At 37.3% G+C, this 18,530-nt stretch overlaps 1 protein-coding gene across 2 annotated transcripts; it reads left to right on the top strand.

The window, feature by feature from the left end:
• The first annotated feature begins 64 nt into the window (after positions 1–64).
• Positions 65–18,272, top strand: PRMT7 (protein arginine methyltransferase 7). Of its 2 annotated transcripts, XM_056360399.1 has the most exons (17): positions 65–794; positions 1,623–1,659; positions 3,050–3,199; positions 4,584–4,692; positions 5,031–5,143; positions 6,316–6,557; positions 6,691–6,868; positions 7,965–8,092; positions 8,890–9,031; positions 9,512–9,595; positions 10,803–10,850; positions 12,027–12,116; positions 12,787–12,948; positions 15,297–15,371; positions 16,122–16,282; positions 17,380–17,476; positions 18,060–18,272. In XM_056360399.1, the coding sequence occupies exons 1-17, from the start codon at positions 700–702 to the stop codon at positions 18,216–18,218; spliced, it is 2,070 nt and encodes a 689-aa protein (XP_056216374.1). In that variant the 5' UTR covers positions 65–699; the 3' UTR covers positions 18,219–18,272. The 2 variants fall into 2 exon arrangements, with proteins under 2 accessions (XP_056216374.1, XP_056216375.1); XM_056360400.1 differs by lacking the exon at positions 65–794 and having other exon boundaries at positions 1,626–1,689.
• The last annotated feature ends 258 nt before the right edge of the window (positions 18,273–18,530 follow it).

Here is an 18,530-nt window from a genome sequence, read left to right as displayed (position 1 = left end):
GCGCGGTGCATGCCGGGCAGGCGGCGGGGCGCGTGCTGCGAGGCGGCCGGAGGGGTAGGTGCCGGCGGCCATGTTGGGGGGAGCGGAGGTGCAGCCGCGCCGGCATGTGGCCCTGAGGGGGGATAGGGCCGCAGCGCTGGTTTCGGGCTAGAGATAGCGGGGAGCAGCTTCACCGGCTCCCGTCGCAGCTCCTTCCTGAGGCGGGGGAAGGTCTGGGCTGGCCCGAGGTGACGGTCCCCCCGGTTGTGCTGCTGCCTAGAGTCTGCAGGTCCCTTCTCTGACAGGGTGTGGGGACTGCCTAGAGAGGGTGACCGAACTCCCCCGGCCCGACCTGCATCGTCTCGGGCTGAGGTGTTTTTCTTTGAGAATTTGCTGGTGATTGGTGTTGGGGGGATGCTGAGTTCCTGAACAGGGCTGGGTGATAGATTTGAGCTTAAAACATCCTTAGAGGAAAAGTCTAAGGCAGTCACCAGTGCTTCTGGCCAAGGCAGGTGTAACAGGGAAAGTGAGAGAGTATGTGTGTGGGGGTGTGCCTGTCCCAGAGCTGAAGTGATGTCTGTAGTTTTCACTGGAAATTTTGTGGGGTTTTTCCCTTGGTTTTTTCCCCATAGCCAGTATTTTGCGTATTACACCACAGCCAAAGTAGCAAAACTGCATGTAACACGTAAATAACACAAACTGAGATTGATCATATTGATCATGAAGACCTTTTGTGGAAGAGCTAATCCAACCACTGGTGCTATGGAGTGGGTAGAAGAGGATGAGGACTACGACTACCATCAGGAAATTGCAAGGTATGCTGGAAAAAGTAGGGTGTTGTTCCACTAAAGCTACAAAAAACCAGCAAACTCAACTTGCTTTTATGGCTATTTTTGTGTTTATCTCTGTAGATGTTCCAAGGGCATGAGATGAACAGCCTGTAGGATAGTCTGAATGTTACATCGCCCTGTGTTGTACAGGGCTGAACTGAAAATGTTGAATTTTGTAAAGTATTGTCCAAGTGGTTTCCTTCTGCTTTTTTTTAAACATTTTCCGAGATGCTTCCCTTAATACTGACAGTAACAACGTTGTAGCAAAATGCATTGCCTAAATTTGTTTTAAATCCCCAATACAACAAATAATTGCCCATTGTCTGTTCCTGTAATAACTTTTGAAGAACTTAATGCAACAGGCATAGAAGCTAGGAAGATTAGATTTTGGTTTATTTTTAAGTAGTGACCCATGAAGAAATGGGGACCAAAGAAATTTAAACCTTGGTAACAATGAGAGATCTAAACTATAGCAGGCTGGCTTTCTTTGCTGTATGAAACTCCATCTGTCCAAGCTATTATTTCACAGCTGTTTGCCCACAGGTCTGCGTCTTGGGTCCATTGCTGAAAAGAGGATATATGCCAGCAGTTAATTAGGTCGTTTATATGCTGATCACTAGATCACTGAAATGACATTATTCCTTAGATCTGGGGGAAAGTTCAGATACTCAAAGAGAATATTGATTATCTCTGCATTTATGGGCTATGGGGACCAGTTGCCTTGGTAAGAGAAACCAGAGCTATGTAAGATCTAGTGGTTTTGTCATGCTTTGCGGCATGTAGTATTTGATTGGTTGTTTTTTTTAATTGTAGGTCACGGTATGCAGATATGCTTCATGATAAAGATAGAGTAAGTATAGAAGCAAAAAACTTTTGAATGGTAAGAAAATACCCATTTCCTTTCGCTTGAACAGCTATCACTGCATGATTATACAGGTTTCTCTGAAAACTGAAATAATAGAATTTGTACCTTTTATGATAGCAGAACTACTCTTAGATCAACAGATGCCTTCTTACACCTGACTCTAGTGTTCAGTTGTTCACTGCACAATGATATTTACATGCAGTAGCTGATTTTGCTGTTCTGTTTGACATTTTTGACAGAGTTCATTAGATTAAATTTCAAAAGCTGTAAATGGGAATCTAGACTTTTTATAGTTTTTATAGGGATGTAAGTAAAGTTTATCTTTATTCTTTTATGATATTTTTAGCTCTTATTTACTGCTTGCAATTGAGAAGAAAGTTGAGATGCTGTATCTACAGGAATGATGGAAGTCTGGAGTGAATGGTTTAAATGTTCTTTCTGCTCTAGCCTTTTAGTCGACCATTTCATCAATAACCTTTTTAAAGAATTTTATGGTGCCTATGCTACGAGTCTTGAATTCATACTGAATTGAAACATGCTAGCGGGATCAGGCATTTAATAAGCCATTTAGAGACAGCAAGTTGTGTCTTAAGTATAAAACAGCTCTACGGGAGTAATATATGAGAAGTGTTAACTGGAATTATTCAGAAAGGGATCCAGCAGACCTTCCAAATTTATAATGTCCAAAGGTAGTGTACTCTTTGGAGAGGCTTTATTGAATAATTTGCAAAGGAATGTCTTATAATAGGCTGTTATGGAGTAAATAGAAGCATATATTTCAATATGTATGCTGTAGCTGACAGATGACAGCATTTGGGTGGTTTCCTGTTGTTAATGTAGGTATGCTTGTAGCCCCACTCATGGCACATAACCAAAAGCCAGTGTTTATACATGTTTCTTCTCATGTATGAATGTTTTTTTCAGTAGATGTAGAGAGGAATCTGAATCCAAGATATTTTGGCTTTGGCTGTTGTGCTGTCATAGGCACTATATGACTGAGTGGTGCTGCAGGGGAAAAGTAATCAGAAAAACAGTAGTATCTCACATAGATATTATTTACTCTAGAAAATATATTGCATTTGTAAGTTATACATGTGCAATAAATAGCTGACTGGTCAATGATGATGTGAATATTGTGATAAAAATTGTTGTACTTTAAATGGATTGATCCCTCCAGTAACATTTGCTTTTTCTAAAAATGACTTTGATGTGACTGTATAGCATAAAGAGCGTCTGTAGGACTTTTTCTAATTATAAACTTATAGTTGGAGGATGCAAGATTTCTATACAAAAATTCAAAGTATGAACGGATAAAGGGTTGCTGATCCTTTTATCTTTTTGCTTCTTTTTCTTCTCTTTTGTCTCTTCTCCACAGAATGCGAAATATTTCCAAGGTATTCGCGCTGCAGTGAGCAGAGTAAAAGAAAAAGGTGAAAAAGCGATTGTTCTAGACATAGGGACTGGCACAGGACTTCTGTCTATGATGGCAGCTTCAGCAGGTGCCGATTTCTGCTATGCAATTGAGGTGAGCATTTGTTACGGGTTACACATACTTCTGCATGGATGTTCATAGTCTCTTCTTAGAGCTTCAGTGCAATTCTGTCTGTATGGTCAATGGAGTGGATGCATTTGCTGTTTTGTATTGTGGCTTCTGAAGTGCAAGCTTGATACTTGTATGTGTCAAAACCAGTTAGGTCTTACAAGAACGTAGTTGAAAAGGTGTAGTACCTTTTTGAGAATGGTTTCTTTAAATGTACGGGTTAAAATTACTAAATTAAGTTTTATAGTTTTCCGTCTTCAATTCTTATCAAAACTCAAGTGTAATATTGAAAACTTTAACCAAGTTTTTGAAAAATGTGACTATTCTCTAGCCATACAACTGATCTTTATACGTTTCAGTTCTTGGAGATGGGTTCTCAGACCACTTAATCATAGCATGGACCACATCATCATAAAGAGACTGTCCATAAACTGTTTTTTTCCATCTCTTCCTGATCAGATGGAGCATCTCCTTTTTTATTGGCATTTAAGAAACATCGTGATGGTCATTAGCAGCCATTACTGATACTAAGGAGAACAACAGGAACATCTTGGCCTGATTAGTTTTTTTTCAATGCATGTGAAGAAACAAAGGTTCACTTGTTCGTAGGTCATAGTTGAAGAAGTGCTTTGTGGTTTTTATCCAAGTAAAAACCTACATTTTTTTAAATCTAGGATTTTGTCCTATGATCGTTTTTCCGGGACAGTCCTCTTAACATGTAGACACAGGAAGCAATCAGAGAGGGTGGCGGTGGTTTCCAAAGTGGCCACAAATATCTTAAGTAGTCAGATTGTGTGGCTGAGTACAATATTTAAAGTTTTTGAGTTTAAAAACTGGGTATGGACATTAAGCCCTTTTAACACATTCTTCATCATTCTACTATTTTCAAGCTATGTACTCTCTCTGTGCTTTTCCTTCTGAAGGAAGCAAAAATTCTCTTCACAGTTACCTGTTAATAAAAGCAGATATTTGGCATATTTCAGTGCTGGTTGGTTGGGGTTCTTTTATGTCGAGTACATAAAAGTCTCTTGGGGCCTCTCGAGCCATGTATATCTTTAATTTTAAAAATAAGTTTTTTTAATGTAAATGCTGAAATATTCTTAGCATGTATTCTTGTCTTTCATAAGTTAAATTGGAGTAGCTTTTGGAGACAGCTGATGTTATGATTTGTAACAGTGACATTGGTGATCTGAACTTTTGAAGTGAGGCTTGCTGTCTTGTTTCATGGTAATGAACTTCAAACATACAAAAAGGTACAGATGATGTTAAATTTTTGCAGGGCTGAATATACTGCATTTTGCATTGGTGTACTTTCATTTTGGAAAGCTAATGTTAGCTTACCAGTTTGTAATATTCTTGCTATTTACAGGTTTTCAAGCCCATGGCTAATGCTGCTGTGAAGATAGTGGAGAAAAATGGTTTTCGTGACAAGATCAAGGTAATCAACAAGCACTCCACTGAAGTCACAGTTGGCCCAGGTGAGAAAAATAGGCTACGGTTAAAAAAAATGGCAAGTACCTCAAAACTATGAAGGAATATGTCTTATTCTTATTTTCCTTATATTTTTAATTAAAACAAGTAAATCCTTTACTCTCTAGAAAGTAACAATGGAAATTTACTTCAAAAGGAAGTGTAATAGTATTTCAGTAGCCATATGTATTTCATAGTAAAGTTCTAAAGGAAAATAATTTGCAGTCTTCAGTAGGTTCTCTAACAGGAATAATTTTTTTTTAATTACTTGTGTTTTCAGGATAGTATGTTCTTGAAAGACTTTATATAAAGTCTTAATATTACAGTATTAAATTGTGTCTTTTAGATGGAGATATGCAATGTCGTGCAAACATCCTGGTAACTGAATTATTTGATACAGAGCTGATAGGAGAAGGAGCTTTACCAACCTATGAACATGCACACAAATACCTTGTACAGGTAAAAGAATAGATATTGATACTGTGTCACGTTTATCCTTAGAGAAACTCTTCTGGTTTTTTTGGAGCAGGATGGAGAGTGTACTTGATTTAGGCTTCTTTATCCTGTAAATACACCATCTGTGCTAAGTTCTTATTCAGTGAATAATTTATTAGATTCATTCCTAGAACAAAGCTATTGGAGTTCATTTTGTAATTCACAGACTCTGAAATTACACTTACTTGCTTTATGTTAAAACCAATAACTTGCTGGTTAACAAAGAACTTTCAGAAAGGCACCCAGTTGTGATTTGGAGCTTTCCTTAGTAGTTTGTTCCAAGATATTTTAAAAAATGAAATTCTCCTAAATTTGATGGGCTTCACCTCCCAGGCATTTTTGTTGGGTTTCTGTTTTTTTCCCCGTAAGCTCTTTCTACTCCACATGCTTTTTGCCTGTGGAAATACTTTAAACTCTGTAATCAAATGAATAACCAAATTTTTTGACATATAATCTACAGGTATAATTTTAGGACTTTCTCTTTTACCCTGTCTATTTTTTTTCCTTTAATTAAAATGTGGATGGCAAAACTTTTTTTAGGTTTCGTTTCATCAGTTTACATACAAAGGCTATATCAGTCTTAACATTTTTCTGCTCTCAATATATAACTCTGAATTGTAATTAGTCTTTGGTGAAAGCATTGTTCTTGGTTAGCTCTTAGTTCACAGTGTTTTTATTAGAACAACTGTATGTCTTCTACTCTTTAAACATTGATACGAAGTCGTCATTGCATAAATATTTAAGCCACTATTTTTCTTACTCATTGCAATCACAAACTGTTTTAATGTTGATAGTTTAGTCATTTTCTGCATTGAGAAGCTCAAGATAGGCGTCTTATTTCAGAATGAGAATGGAAATGCAGGTTTAACTGAGGTTAGTAAACTGCTGATGTTGCATGGTTAATCAAGTACTTTGGCCTTTCTGAACCACACTGAACCGTATAGATACTTGTGTTTCACGGGTAGGCAAAGTGCTCTGATGTTAAAGAGGTCTCTGAAATAATTTGTGTTTAAGATTTCACGGCTCCCATTCCAACTTTTCTTTAAATTGGTTCACATTTCAATCGATTTAATTCTCACGAATATGTTAGTAAGTCAGATTGTTGAATTAATTTCCCCGTTGTTTTGAACACTCAGGAAGGATGTGAGGCAGTACCTCACAGGGCAACGGTGTATGCCCAATTAGTGGAATCCACAAGAATGTGGTCCTGGAACAAACTGTTTCCTGTTCATGTCGAAGCAGAGGATGGTGAAAAAATTATAGTCTCCCCTTCAGAAATGGAGAACTGTCCAGGTGTTCCTTCTGTTTGTGATATCCAGCTGAACCAGATGCCTTTAAGTGACTTCACTATCCTTAGTGATGTGGTGACGATGTTCAGGTAAGGTGGGCATTGTTTTGTTCATAACAAAATGTTCCTGTTGTGCCTTTTCTGTATTCAGTTTAGGAGGCTAGTGAGAATTTATAAAGAATGCTGAACTATTTCTTTTTACAATTTTCATGCTTCTCTGCAGTGTGGATTTCAGTAAGCCAGTAAGGAGTGCTTCTACCTACTACAGAGTGCAGCTGGAGCCTGTAAAATCTGGCAAGGCACAAATTGTACTTTCCTGGTGGGATATCGACATGGACCCCTCTGGGACGATAAATTGCACAATGGCTCCATACTGGGTAAAATCCACTTCTGCTTTCCAGGTAACATACTGAGCCTTTAGGTACTATCATCAAATGGCACTCGGTAATTATTTTCAGTCAAGGCTGTACTGGGTGTCTTAAGCAGCTGTCCCTTAAACCGTATAGGAATTTTGCTAACGTTTTATGTATTGGAAGATGCTAAACAGGCAAATCCTAGAAATCTTAACTATAGTATATACCCATTTTAGGTTTTCTTTAATGTAAAACTTAAATGTAAGCTTTAACGTAAAGCTTAAAAACTGAAGCTGTCATCTAGATATTTGTATTTTATTTCTTTTATTTCTTCTACTTTCAAGAAATAAAGTTTTCCACATCTTTTTCCTTAACTAGTCTCTATCCCTGTTCAAAATACTGGTCTGTGGTTTGCTTCCATGTAGTACTTCTGTGAAAATTCCAAATAAGTGTTAAGTTTACGGGAGTATATTTATACTCCTATAAAAAAGGCTGGTGTGGCAAAATGTTGGGTTGGTACTGGATAATTAGAGGAATGGGTGATCACTATTAAATCAGATTCCTGTGTCTTTGTGTGAATGTATTTACTAGTAAGATGAACTTAGTCAAAAGGAAGCTACAAAATGATTGGTTGTACTTACCGTGTTTGAGAATAAGATTTGAAACTATCAAGCAGAAAAACTACAGGAATATTTGCAATGCAGAAACTAGCTTTCTGAAACTCAAAATAATTATGCTGTCATATCAGAGTGACACTATGTGATGTTATTTAATGCAGGAGGCTTCAACCATTGGTCACTGTCAGCGATTTAATACAGGTTTCTAACATAAGTCAACTATAGAGATGAAAGAGTATTAATAAATACAAAGTGTATTTTGGATTTTTCATTTGATTAAAATACAGGCTTAGCTAGTCAGCAAGCCAATGGTCTCAGGCATATTCTGTTGCAAGAAATCTATCTAAAGTATGTTTACTCAGTATACAATACTAGTGTTTATTCAGCCTTGCTAACGTGAACAAGATTCGTACATCAGTGCTTCAAAGTTACACCCATTCTTACTAACTGATTTCCTGCTATTTGTTTGCTTTCCATTTACTATTTATGAGTTACTTCCTATGGTTTTCTTTATCAACCCTTTTCAGTGGAGAGATCACTGGATGCAGTGTGTATATTTTCTTCCTAATGAGGAGCCAGTTCTCCAGGGTGAGAAGGTGTATCTGACTGCCTCTCGTGATGAGTACTCTGTGTGGTATATGCTGCAGAAAGCCAGGTAACAATACATGTGTGTGAAAAAGGGTGCTATTTTACTCCAAGCTTGAGTATTTGCTGCTCTTAGAGCAGCCATTTTGTAGAAGAGCAAGATAAGATGGTAAAGACTAGAAAATCATTAAAAGCTGCTTCATGGGCAATGCACAGAGTGAAGAAACCATTTAATGCATAAAGCCACAGTTGAGGTTGGGACTACAGGCTCCTGCCTTACAGCTGGTGACATTCTGTGACAGAGAAGCAAAAAACACTCATGGGTGGTTCCTGGAAATCCTAAAATATAGCTCAGCTGAGCTGGTGTATAAGTAAAGGACTGAAATAATTGCCATTCTGTCTCCATTTTCTATTTTCCTAGTCAGCACTATCTTTTTGAGGCCTTTTGCTCAAAGTTAAAAAGAGCCTAGTCATGTTTGTTGTGATGACAGTAGCAGCTGACATTTGTAAAAATCAGTGCCAGCTTTAAAAGTTAATGTCTGGATTTTATGTGCCTTTCTTACTTAGGAATGCAAACTAATAACTTTTTTCTAAAAGTTTAAAGCCTAAAATACGTAACCATTACAGTTAGCGGGAAAGTTTGGGGGGTACTTGGTTTCCCCTTTTGAAAAAGGTGAAAATTGGTCCTTTCTGTTCTTTTCATTTGGAAATGCAAAGCTACAAAAATGGTAAATTTGAGCAAGTTACAATGAAGTCCATATGCTTTAATGTGTTTACTAGGTAAAATGCATAAACGTAGCTGTTTGCGAAAACATATTACTGATGCTGTAGGTAATACTTTATTGATGTACTTTATTTTTTTTCCAGAGGAGAAGAAGATAATAAAGCAGATGATCGTGTTGAAAGTCCTGTTTGTAGATGTCAGGCTCATCTTCTTTGGAATAGACCACGCTTTGGGGAATTAAATGATCAGAACCGAACGCGCCAATACATCAAGTCTTTGATGAAAGTGAGTGCATGTTGCCTGTAGGTTTTTGACTTCTATGATAGATGCATGTATCGTTTTATTTGCAGCAATTATTTATGGAATTTGTTTCTCCCTTGCTAAAGACTTTGCTCACCAAGTACGTTTTGTTTATATCTGCAGATGTGAGTTATATTTTGTCATGATAACTTTGGTATTAGTTTTTTAAATTGTAAGCAGCCATTTTTGCATAGGAATTTGTAGCAGTTTGGTGTATTTGTTAGAAGGAGTATCGGTAGTTGAATAAAGACATGCAATATATTTTTGTGCAAACTTTTTCTGACCTAAACCAAGGGGATTATGTGAATATTTCTTACACTGTTCTGTTGTGCTTGAAGTGGTATCTCCCAGCCCTTATTTGATACAGAAGCGTATAAAGTGGAGAAAAAAGGCCAACAAAATGTCTAGAGTTTGAAACCTTTTCCATCAGGAATAGGAATAACAATGACTATTTATTTTCTGTAGGTGCTGAAAAGTGATAGTGTTTGCCTTTGTGTCAGTGATGGCAGTCTGCTGCCTATGCTGGCTCACTATCTTGGAGCAAAGCAGGTACAGTACTTCTGTTTTTCTGATCTTTGTGTTTTAGCTTGGTATTTTTAGTTCTCTTGTATAGTTCAGCATTTTCAACCATTATTTAATTATTTCCAGTGTCTTTAAAGTGACGAGTGAGAGGTTTCCATTGTGTTGGAATGATGGTTAAGTTCACCTCTGATCACTTTGAAGTTTAGGGAGATAATAATTACCAGTTTTGATGTTTACTAGTGTGTAGCTTTGAATGAAAGTGGCGTTCCTCATTCCCTACTGATTATTCTTTGCCATCTCGTATCTTGTGCTTTTGGAAATACTCTATCGACCTAAATATCTGGCAGATTTTTTTTCTTCTTTTATGTTTGCAATTCCATAATTACATTTATTATCTAGTCAGAAGTGGAAGGTCTGTAACAGCAAGATAGGGAGCAGTAAGAATACTGAGTCTGTGTAAATGAGCTGCCTGGCTGTCTCATTGTGTATATACCTTACTTGTGTTCTCTCATGGAGCTCTTCAAACGAAAATCTGTCATAGTCAGACTGAATATCTGGGAATGTATAATGCAATATCATCCTGGGGAAGGTGCTAGGCAATTCATACACATAAATAAACATGCAGAGTTGAACCAGTCTTTAGTAGTGGCTAGTCACAGATAGTTACAGAGGAGAGAAAAAATGAACAGGGCAGACAAGATTTCCATAATATTTTCCTAGCCCTGTAGCAGCATATTGCCTAACTGTTCACCAAGTTTAAATAAAACTTAATTTTCTTCTTACTTGAAGAGCCTGGTGTGCTGCATTGCACATCTGAGCTCTTTCCAGCTGATACATTCAGATTGTGTTAAACAGTGCTCACAAGGAGTAAGCACTACTGGAGGTTGATTCAGCACACTGCCAATATGCTTGCGTTTGTTCAGGAGTAAATATATGCCTAGAGCAAATGTTATTACGCTATGTGCATCTTAAAAACAGAAAATAAGTATTTGCATTCTGATGTTTTTTTTCTTGTATGGCTGTGAAAACAGCAGTATTTATTTAGCCTGCAGTTACGGGAGGTGGTTTTGTTGTGGTAAAAAAGGTGCATGACAGTGGGCTGTGGAGTAGATGCATGTTTCTTATGAGTTATCTTCATTAGGGCATCAAAATAATTCCTTTGATGTTCATTTACATATTCATTTAATTAAAATCTATAAAGCTAGTTTGACTAACTGTTGTGTGTTTTCTTTAGGTGTTTACGTTGGAAAACTCTGCTGTGTCCTGTTCTGTCATGGAAAAAGTGGGTATTCAGTTTTCTGTTAAAGCAGTAAATGAATTCATGGCATTTCTGAGGCCAGAGCTTGATGATACCTTTGACTGTCCTTGCATCAATTGCTTGGAGGTTAAATCAGTTTAGTGAATGTATTTGATCATACAGTTTGACAAGACTGTGGGAGGTGGGATATGTTGGCAGGGGAGGTGTTCTTATTTTTTCTTGGTATGGGTACGAAGCTTTGTGCATATTCTTGGAGGAGTACATCCCGTTGGAGACACATCCAGTCTCATCACTTTAGCCACAAGCTAGATAGGCCACTGGGGTAGTTGAGCTGAGCAGAGGGAATTGTGGTTGCGTGATCTCTCCTTGCAGATGCCTGGTGGCTTGTCTGCTTGAGCTGCTGCTCTGCTGCCCTCATTACGTTGGTGATAAAAGCCAAGCTGCTTGTTTGTGATGATCAGTGGAATGTGAGGGCATCCCATAGCTTACACCAGTCTTACTGGGAAAGTAGCACCCAGAAGTTCTTGTCTTCCAGCTGAGACAAACTGGGAATGCCTGCTCTGCTGTTTGGCTCTTAGGAGACAGTAGGCAGTGGGTGTTAGTTAACTGCAGGCGGTGTTTCAGCTGCATCCGTGGGGTGGAGTGCAGGCTGCTCAGGAAAGGCAGCTAATGTCTGAGTGACTGGAAGCGGCTTCCTCAAGTCATTGTTCAGCTGTAGCTGTTTCAGTTGCACTGTGTATTTTGAGAGAGGTCTGTCTCACCCTGCGGCTTAGAAATGCAAAACCGTGAATGGTAGGTAAATTAGGACACAAACCTGGCCTCAAACAGAAGCCAAATACGCAGTGTATAATCATTGTTGAAGTAACTTTTATATTTCTTGACTGTCCTTCCCATATGTTTCAGAGCACAAATGAATGAAGGTGAGGCAACTTTTGTGTTGCTTGCCTTTCCAGATACCTAACTGATGGAATATGTAGGGCATGTGCTTTAGTTCACTGGGTGTGATATGTTGGCTGTAAGTGCATGCACCCTTCAAGAATAGACTTGTATCATCCTGATGAGTTATGGCAGGCAGATTTTGTTAAAATTTCTTTTGGCTATTGGTTTCTTTTTTGTTTATTTTTAATAAAATTATTATTTTGGTATGGGTTTGAGTCTCAACTGTAGCTTTAAGACAGTACACTACTTTTTCTTTTTTAGTTTTTTAAAGCAAATCATCTTGAAGATAAAATTAAAATAATAGAGGCACGTCCTGAGTTGCTGACGTCTGCTCATTTGGAAGATAAAAAGGTATGTTACCGTTGTCCAATACTGAATTTCAGCGGGGTGGTGGGGAGCAGAAAGTGAAAGTGAATCTTGCTTTCCTACTGTGCTCCTGTAACCACAATGAATTCCATTATATCCCAGTTAATATAAAATGTAACGAGTAGATGGTTCAGACCTTGTTCCACTAAAACTGAATGAGACTAAAGACTTGGGGGGAGAGGTGGTTCATTTTGTTTTTGAAAAGGTATGACTTTCCCTTGCTGCATAATCTACACCAGTTGTTAAGGCACTTAAACTGTTTTAACTGCATATGTGCTACAAGGCTGTAACTCTTTCTCAAGCCACTCAGAAGATTGTACTCTATTGGAAGTACTAACCTCCTTAAATTAAAACCTTCCAAATTCTGTGGCTCTCATTACAAAACCTTCCAACCAAAACCTGCAGTATTTTCTCTCAAAATTCGTTGCAGGAAAATTTATTTTAAAATTTTAAAATTTGCTGACTAAAACCACAAAAATATGTCTAGTGTGTAGTGTATGCAGTAATTAAATCCTTATGGAGCAGTAGAAGTTTTTGTCTAGATTACTTCAGTTGCTATATTACATTGTCAGCTACCGAAGATACAAACCAGCCTGTGTTACCAAGTTGTTGTTCTTTATTACAATGCTTTTTATCTTTTCCTTTCTTTGTCAAGATTTCTGTTCTTGTGGGAGAGCCGTTTTTTACTACAAGTTTGTTGCCGTGGCATAATCTGTATTTCTGGTATGCTAGGACTGCTGTGACCAGTCACCTTACAAGTAATGTCACTGTCCTACCTCAGTCTGCTTCTTTGCACATGGTAATTGTGGAGTTTCAGGTGAGATTGTTTAGAATTATCCATTTGATATTTACACAAATCCACTTAATTTTAAGTACAGTTCCAGGATACTTCCAGGATAACGACATGTTTACCTCATATTAATACTGTCCACTTCAATATGTTTTGCATTTACCACCAGAGAGAAGAGTATTTGAAGTCTTGAAAATCAGTTTTGCTATTTCAGCCATCTCTTGTCAGAAAATTGAGTGATTTTACCATGTCAAATGAAAGGACAGAATGTTTCAAAATACTTCTTTAGATTAGAGAGATACTGCTGTAGCATGTGAGAGTTGTGGTTATTTATAAAATGAGATATTCTGCACAATACCATTTTTTAAAATGCTGCTTTTTGAGTATAAGACTGTAGGCAGGATTCATAATTGCATGCTCTTTTTTTTTTTAACCTCTTGAGGCTGTGCACGGTTCTAAATTTGAGCACATCTTAAAAATACTTCGAAAGCTTATCTTTTAGAAGTTGTACAAAGGTATAAAAGTTTATACTGTTATTAAGGACTTGGTCAGTGAAGATTGTGAAGAGTTTACCTACAATGACAATGGAAATTAAATAAATACTTTTGTAATTAATATGCAAAATTCTTGTCCGGTAGTGTAAGTGATAGAACCCTTTAGTCTGAAATTGTGTAACTAAAATAAATATATCTTTAAATTTTAAAAAATGCCTATAATCTAATGAATTTTCACATAAACATAATCTTCGGTTTATCTATTAAAAATGGGAGGTTTTTTCTCTGTCTTTTCTTCCCTCTGTCTGGTCCACCTGACAGTTTAGTTTTTTTATCTGGGCCTTCTCTCCCTTAACAGTTTCCTTATTTGAACACTCTTTAACCTTGTGGTCTTCCGCCTTTGATTTGTGCTTGTGAAAATACATGTGTTCGCTCTCTGTCTGGGACTAATCAGCTACGCTGCATGTTTTTACATACCTTTCTGTTTTCTGCAAAATTGTAGAGAATTTCAATATATACTGAGTAAATAATGTAAATCTGAATCTTGTAATAGGAAGCAGATGTTAAGACTTAATCAATAGTAATCAGATTGGAATAAGCAGTTAGTTTTAATTCCATGTTCTCTTACCTAAAGGATTTACTTCCCTAGAACTCAAAGCATTTTTGTAAGGAAGTAGACATTCTCTTCATGTTCTGGATGAGAAAACTGAAGCATGCAGACTGATGACTTAAGATTATTCAACATCTAGTAGCAGAATGTAGAGTAACATTCATGTCACCCAAACCTCAGTTTTACACTTTTATGTACAGGGTTCTGTTTGGGCATGATTCCACGTAGCTATTTTGGTAGAACATTTAACTTGTGTTCTATTACACTATTCCAAAAGCTGTTGCTTTGATTTTACATTTTCTTCTTTGTTCAGTGGTGAACATAGACTCAAATACTAGAATCTGTAGGGTTTTTTAAATAACCTCTGCATTTATCCATTCTTGATTAGACAGGAGCAGATGTAGTGTTGTAAGGTATTCTGTAGAACCGGTTCTGCAGGCTGTGCTATGTCGTTACAGTTAAGCAGTTAGCAGAAGTTGGATCCAAGAGAAAGAATTTGATTAAATTCTTCAGTTACAGACTTTTTAGCCAGTAAGTGCATTTAGGGAGCAGAATGCTACTTAACTGATTTGATAGTTCTATCTATTCAGAGATTCTTTATAGTCACACTAGTTCATGCCGTATTCAGGCATAAATTACAACAGCATTTAGTTAAATTTGTAGTAGTCCTGCTGCTGTCTTGTAAATTTGAGGTTGCCAAGTGCAGCAATGAACAGATAATAAAATGGTCTGTCCACAGCTAGTGAACGTTCCTGTTCTGTTAAGAGACTATTAATGCAGTCTAAGAAAAGGCAAAAGTTGAACTAAATTGTTGTCAGTGGATTGCTAAGGTCAATGAGAGGCATAATATGAAGTATCTAAAACCATTTTACTAATCTCTGGAGTGCTGTAGGGGAGTATGGTAGTCCAGTAGGCTGTAAGATACTTGATGCAGCTGGGAGCACTTCACCTGTGTTGGGTAGTGGAAATAGCGGGGCTGTAAGGGTTTAATCTTGGCAAATCCATGCCTACTTTAAAGTAAACTTTGCATAGAAATAGTAGGAAATGTGGCAGATTCTTTAGAGGAGTTGAAAACAGTGGCTGAACAATTAACTGCCTTGCAAAATATTTTCCCAGAATTATACCATGTTCTGATTGTTGCGCTAGTTATAATGGTTTGGAAATGTGTAGAGTGTAAAGAGTCCTTATTGTTATCAAATGTCCAATCTACAGCTAAATTATTTTAATATTCCCTTTAATAAAGCTAAGCAAAATCCTGTTTTCCTTTTTAGGACTTATGGAGAATCCGGAGTCCATGTGGCACCTGTGAAGGTTTTGACGTCCAGACTATGGATGATATGATTAATGTAAGAATACTGAAAGCAGTTTCAGCACAAGTCTCAGCAAAACAGAATAGAACTCCCCTTAGCTTAAAAAAGTATTCAGTGACTGTTGAAAAACACCATTGGTTTAGTTTTTCATCAGTGTGATGGCTCTTCAGTTCTTGCAAAACAGTAACTGCTGTGGCATCGGCTTGGGGGTTGGTGGTTCTTTTCATTTGTCAAGCTCTTCAGTACTTTGCACTGTTTTGAAAATACTTCATGCAAAAAGACAAATACTCTTAAAATTTTTTTCTGAGCTTGAAATCAGATCATCTGGGAGTTGTTCACAGGTGAATCCTGCTGCCCTTACTTGCCCTTGCGGGTACTTTTGAAAGAGAAAAAGACTTTTTGACATCCAAGAGATTGATATGAAGGGTGAGATTTATTTGTATCAATTTCTAGAGCTGTATTGTCGATATCTGTATTTGAGTTAGCCATTTAAATTGCCTTTATAGTCACTGTGGAGGAGTACAGGCAGTTCTAGAGTAGAATTAGTCTCAAGGGAGGAAGAAAAGTTGAATGCATTGTATTTCAAAAGTGCCTGTTTCTGTTTCACTGCTGAGGACCATATAGCAGTACCCATTAGTCCATGCATGTAGTACATGTTGTGCAATCCTGTCCTCTTGCGTCGTTGTTGCTTAAATACTTTGGGTTCAGGACACATAATTAACTTGAAAACAAGGACTGTTTGCCTTTGGATTGTTTTCAGATAGTTTTATTACTTTCTTTCTTCAGAATTCTCTGAATTTTAGGGAATCCAAGGAAGCAGAACCTCACCCTCTGTGGGAGTATCCTTGCAAGTCACTTTCTGACCCCCAGGAAGTTTTGATATTTGACTTCAGAAAGCCTGTACCACAAGACTGTCTCAGCACAGAGGGTTCTGTAAATCTTTTACGGTGAGTTTTCGTGTTGCAATATTCTCATCATTATCCATTTTTTTACTTCATATTCAAGCTCTTTGTGTATTACAGTTCACTAGTGGGAACATACTTGACAGTTCTTAATAATGTGACCTAAAGTAATGGAAGTTGCTCTGACACAGATTTCCTGTGGCTATTCACAATAGGCTGTAACAATAAGGGTAATTTCTCACATAATATGCCTGTATTTCAAAAATAACATTTTTCTAGAAGTCGGTATTATTTAGAACTTAAATAGTTTATAGTTTGGAGAAAATAAGCCATTGTCTGGATGTTTTCAATCCTTCTGTTTGTTCTCTGTTGCTGAATTCTTGCAGGAAAGTCTCCTATTTAGCTTTCCAAGCGATTCTGTTTAATAGCTTTAAAGTGTATGCTATTCCTCCTTTTAATTGGGACTCTTGACAGTCATCTTGCTATTTGTCACATGTCTTCTGAGGTATTTTCCACCATGATTAAAGATTGTACTTAATTCTGTTCAAACTGGAAATGCTGTTAAGAAAAAACAGGGGAAAGTTATTTTTAACTATCTAGAGCTTATGTAACTCAGAAACTGCTGTAATTTTATGTTTTCTCTTTGTGAAACAAAATTCAAGGTTTCACAAAATCCAGAAACATCTGCATGAGGCCTCTGTGCCTTACAGGTTGTTGTATTCATAGGCAATGCTAGCATGACCTCTGCTCCTTGTGGAGCAGACACAGTGAGATGGTATATGTGGTAAATATTTCCTCAGAATTCAGAAACTACAGAAGCCAGGGTCTCCTGAAGGAAGTACTCTCCAAATATGACATATAATCTGTGCCATGTTATCAAGTGCCTGTTAATTGACTGTGGTTTTGAGCAGATTTAGTTATGACATAGTCTCCTTTTCCTTGTCTCTTTCAGATTTTGTATCTGCAGATACTTTAAAAGTTGCTACCTATTTACCAAATAATTCAGCTGTTCAGTTTTTTTTTCAAAGAAACAAGTTATTCATGCTTTTACAGCTCTCACCCAACTTACATGAGGAATGAGGGCAGCATTTAAGCTGTCAGTATTGTGTAAAGTAACAGGTTTTGATCCTCCACCTCCCCAGGAAAGGAAAGAGCCATGGAGCAGTTCTGTGGATGGAATATCATCTTGCTGCTGATATCTCTGTTAGTACAGGACTGATGCAGATTTCAAATGAAAAGGTATTTCTTCAATGTAATTTGTTATGTCAAAGTCTATAGGATTGTAGTGCTGAAAAAATGGTTTCTGTTGGCTGTGCTTGGTTTGCATAGTGCTTTTTGTTACACTGTGTGAATAACGTGTAGACAGAACTAGCAGAACTATCTGTTCATATTTTTGGGGAGAACAGGACATGTGCCTTAAAATGGGAGTCTGAATTGGATCCAGATGCTCCCATAGTTCCCATAGTTCCCATAGAACTACATATCAGAACTTAAATATGATGCTAGCTCAAAGTAGAATTTATTCTTACAAATCGTTTTCTCAGCTTAACAGAAACAAAAGTTTTGAGGGAAGGAGTAAGTATTTTTGGTATTGTAAATACTCTTTGACCAAATCTTGGTTTTTTCCTCTATGACTGCACCTGTGCAGTGTAGCATATGATATCTCAAGTTCTGTATTCCTTTAATGGAATGGGTGGCAATGGAAGCAATAACTATCTGGTCATTGTATACTGAACTGAGAACAAGAACTCTTACTGCATTATTACTGTCCAGTAATAGGATTGTAGTTTTGACTGCTTTCACTTTTAACTCTCTCCTGTAGGGAAACTGTGAATGGAATCCCCACTGCAAGCAAGCTGTCTATTTCTTCAGTTCTGTTACTGAACCAGAAACTCTATCAGACCTTCCTAGTGCCATCACATACACTATAAATTTCAACACAAAGACAGGAGAGATTGCCATGGATTTTAAGCTACTGTAAAATACTTTCCCTTGTGTTCCTAAATTATAATAAACTTATATAGTATTTTTTGTATGGCAGAGGGATTTTTTTGTTGTTGTTGTGCTCAAAGAGCACACTGACTGTTTTGAAAGATACTTTAAACTTTTTTTGGTTTTGTTTTCAAAATATATAGTTGGGGGTGTAGAGAGGAACCTTTTCTTAAGGACAGGTATTCCTAACAGGGTTTATATACATATACACACATACTTGTTACCATCTGTTTCAGTGTGAAAGTCTGGTATTTTGGGGGTTTGAATAATGTTATGGAGCTGGAAAACAGTTGACTTTACT

The sequence above is a fragment of the Falco biarmicus genome, chromosome 15 (assembly GCF_023638135.1).
Source record: "Falco biarmicus isolate bFalBia1 chromosome 15, bFalBia1.pri, whole genome shotgun sequence".
NCBI lineage: Eukaryota > Metazoa > Chordata > Aves > Falconiformes > Falconidae > Falco > Falco biarmicus.
The sequence above is the reverse complement of the archived record's forward strand: the minus strand, read 5'-3'. Positions and strand labels throughout refer to the sequence as shown.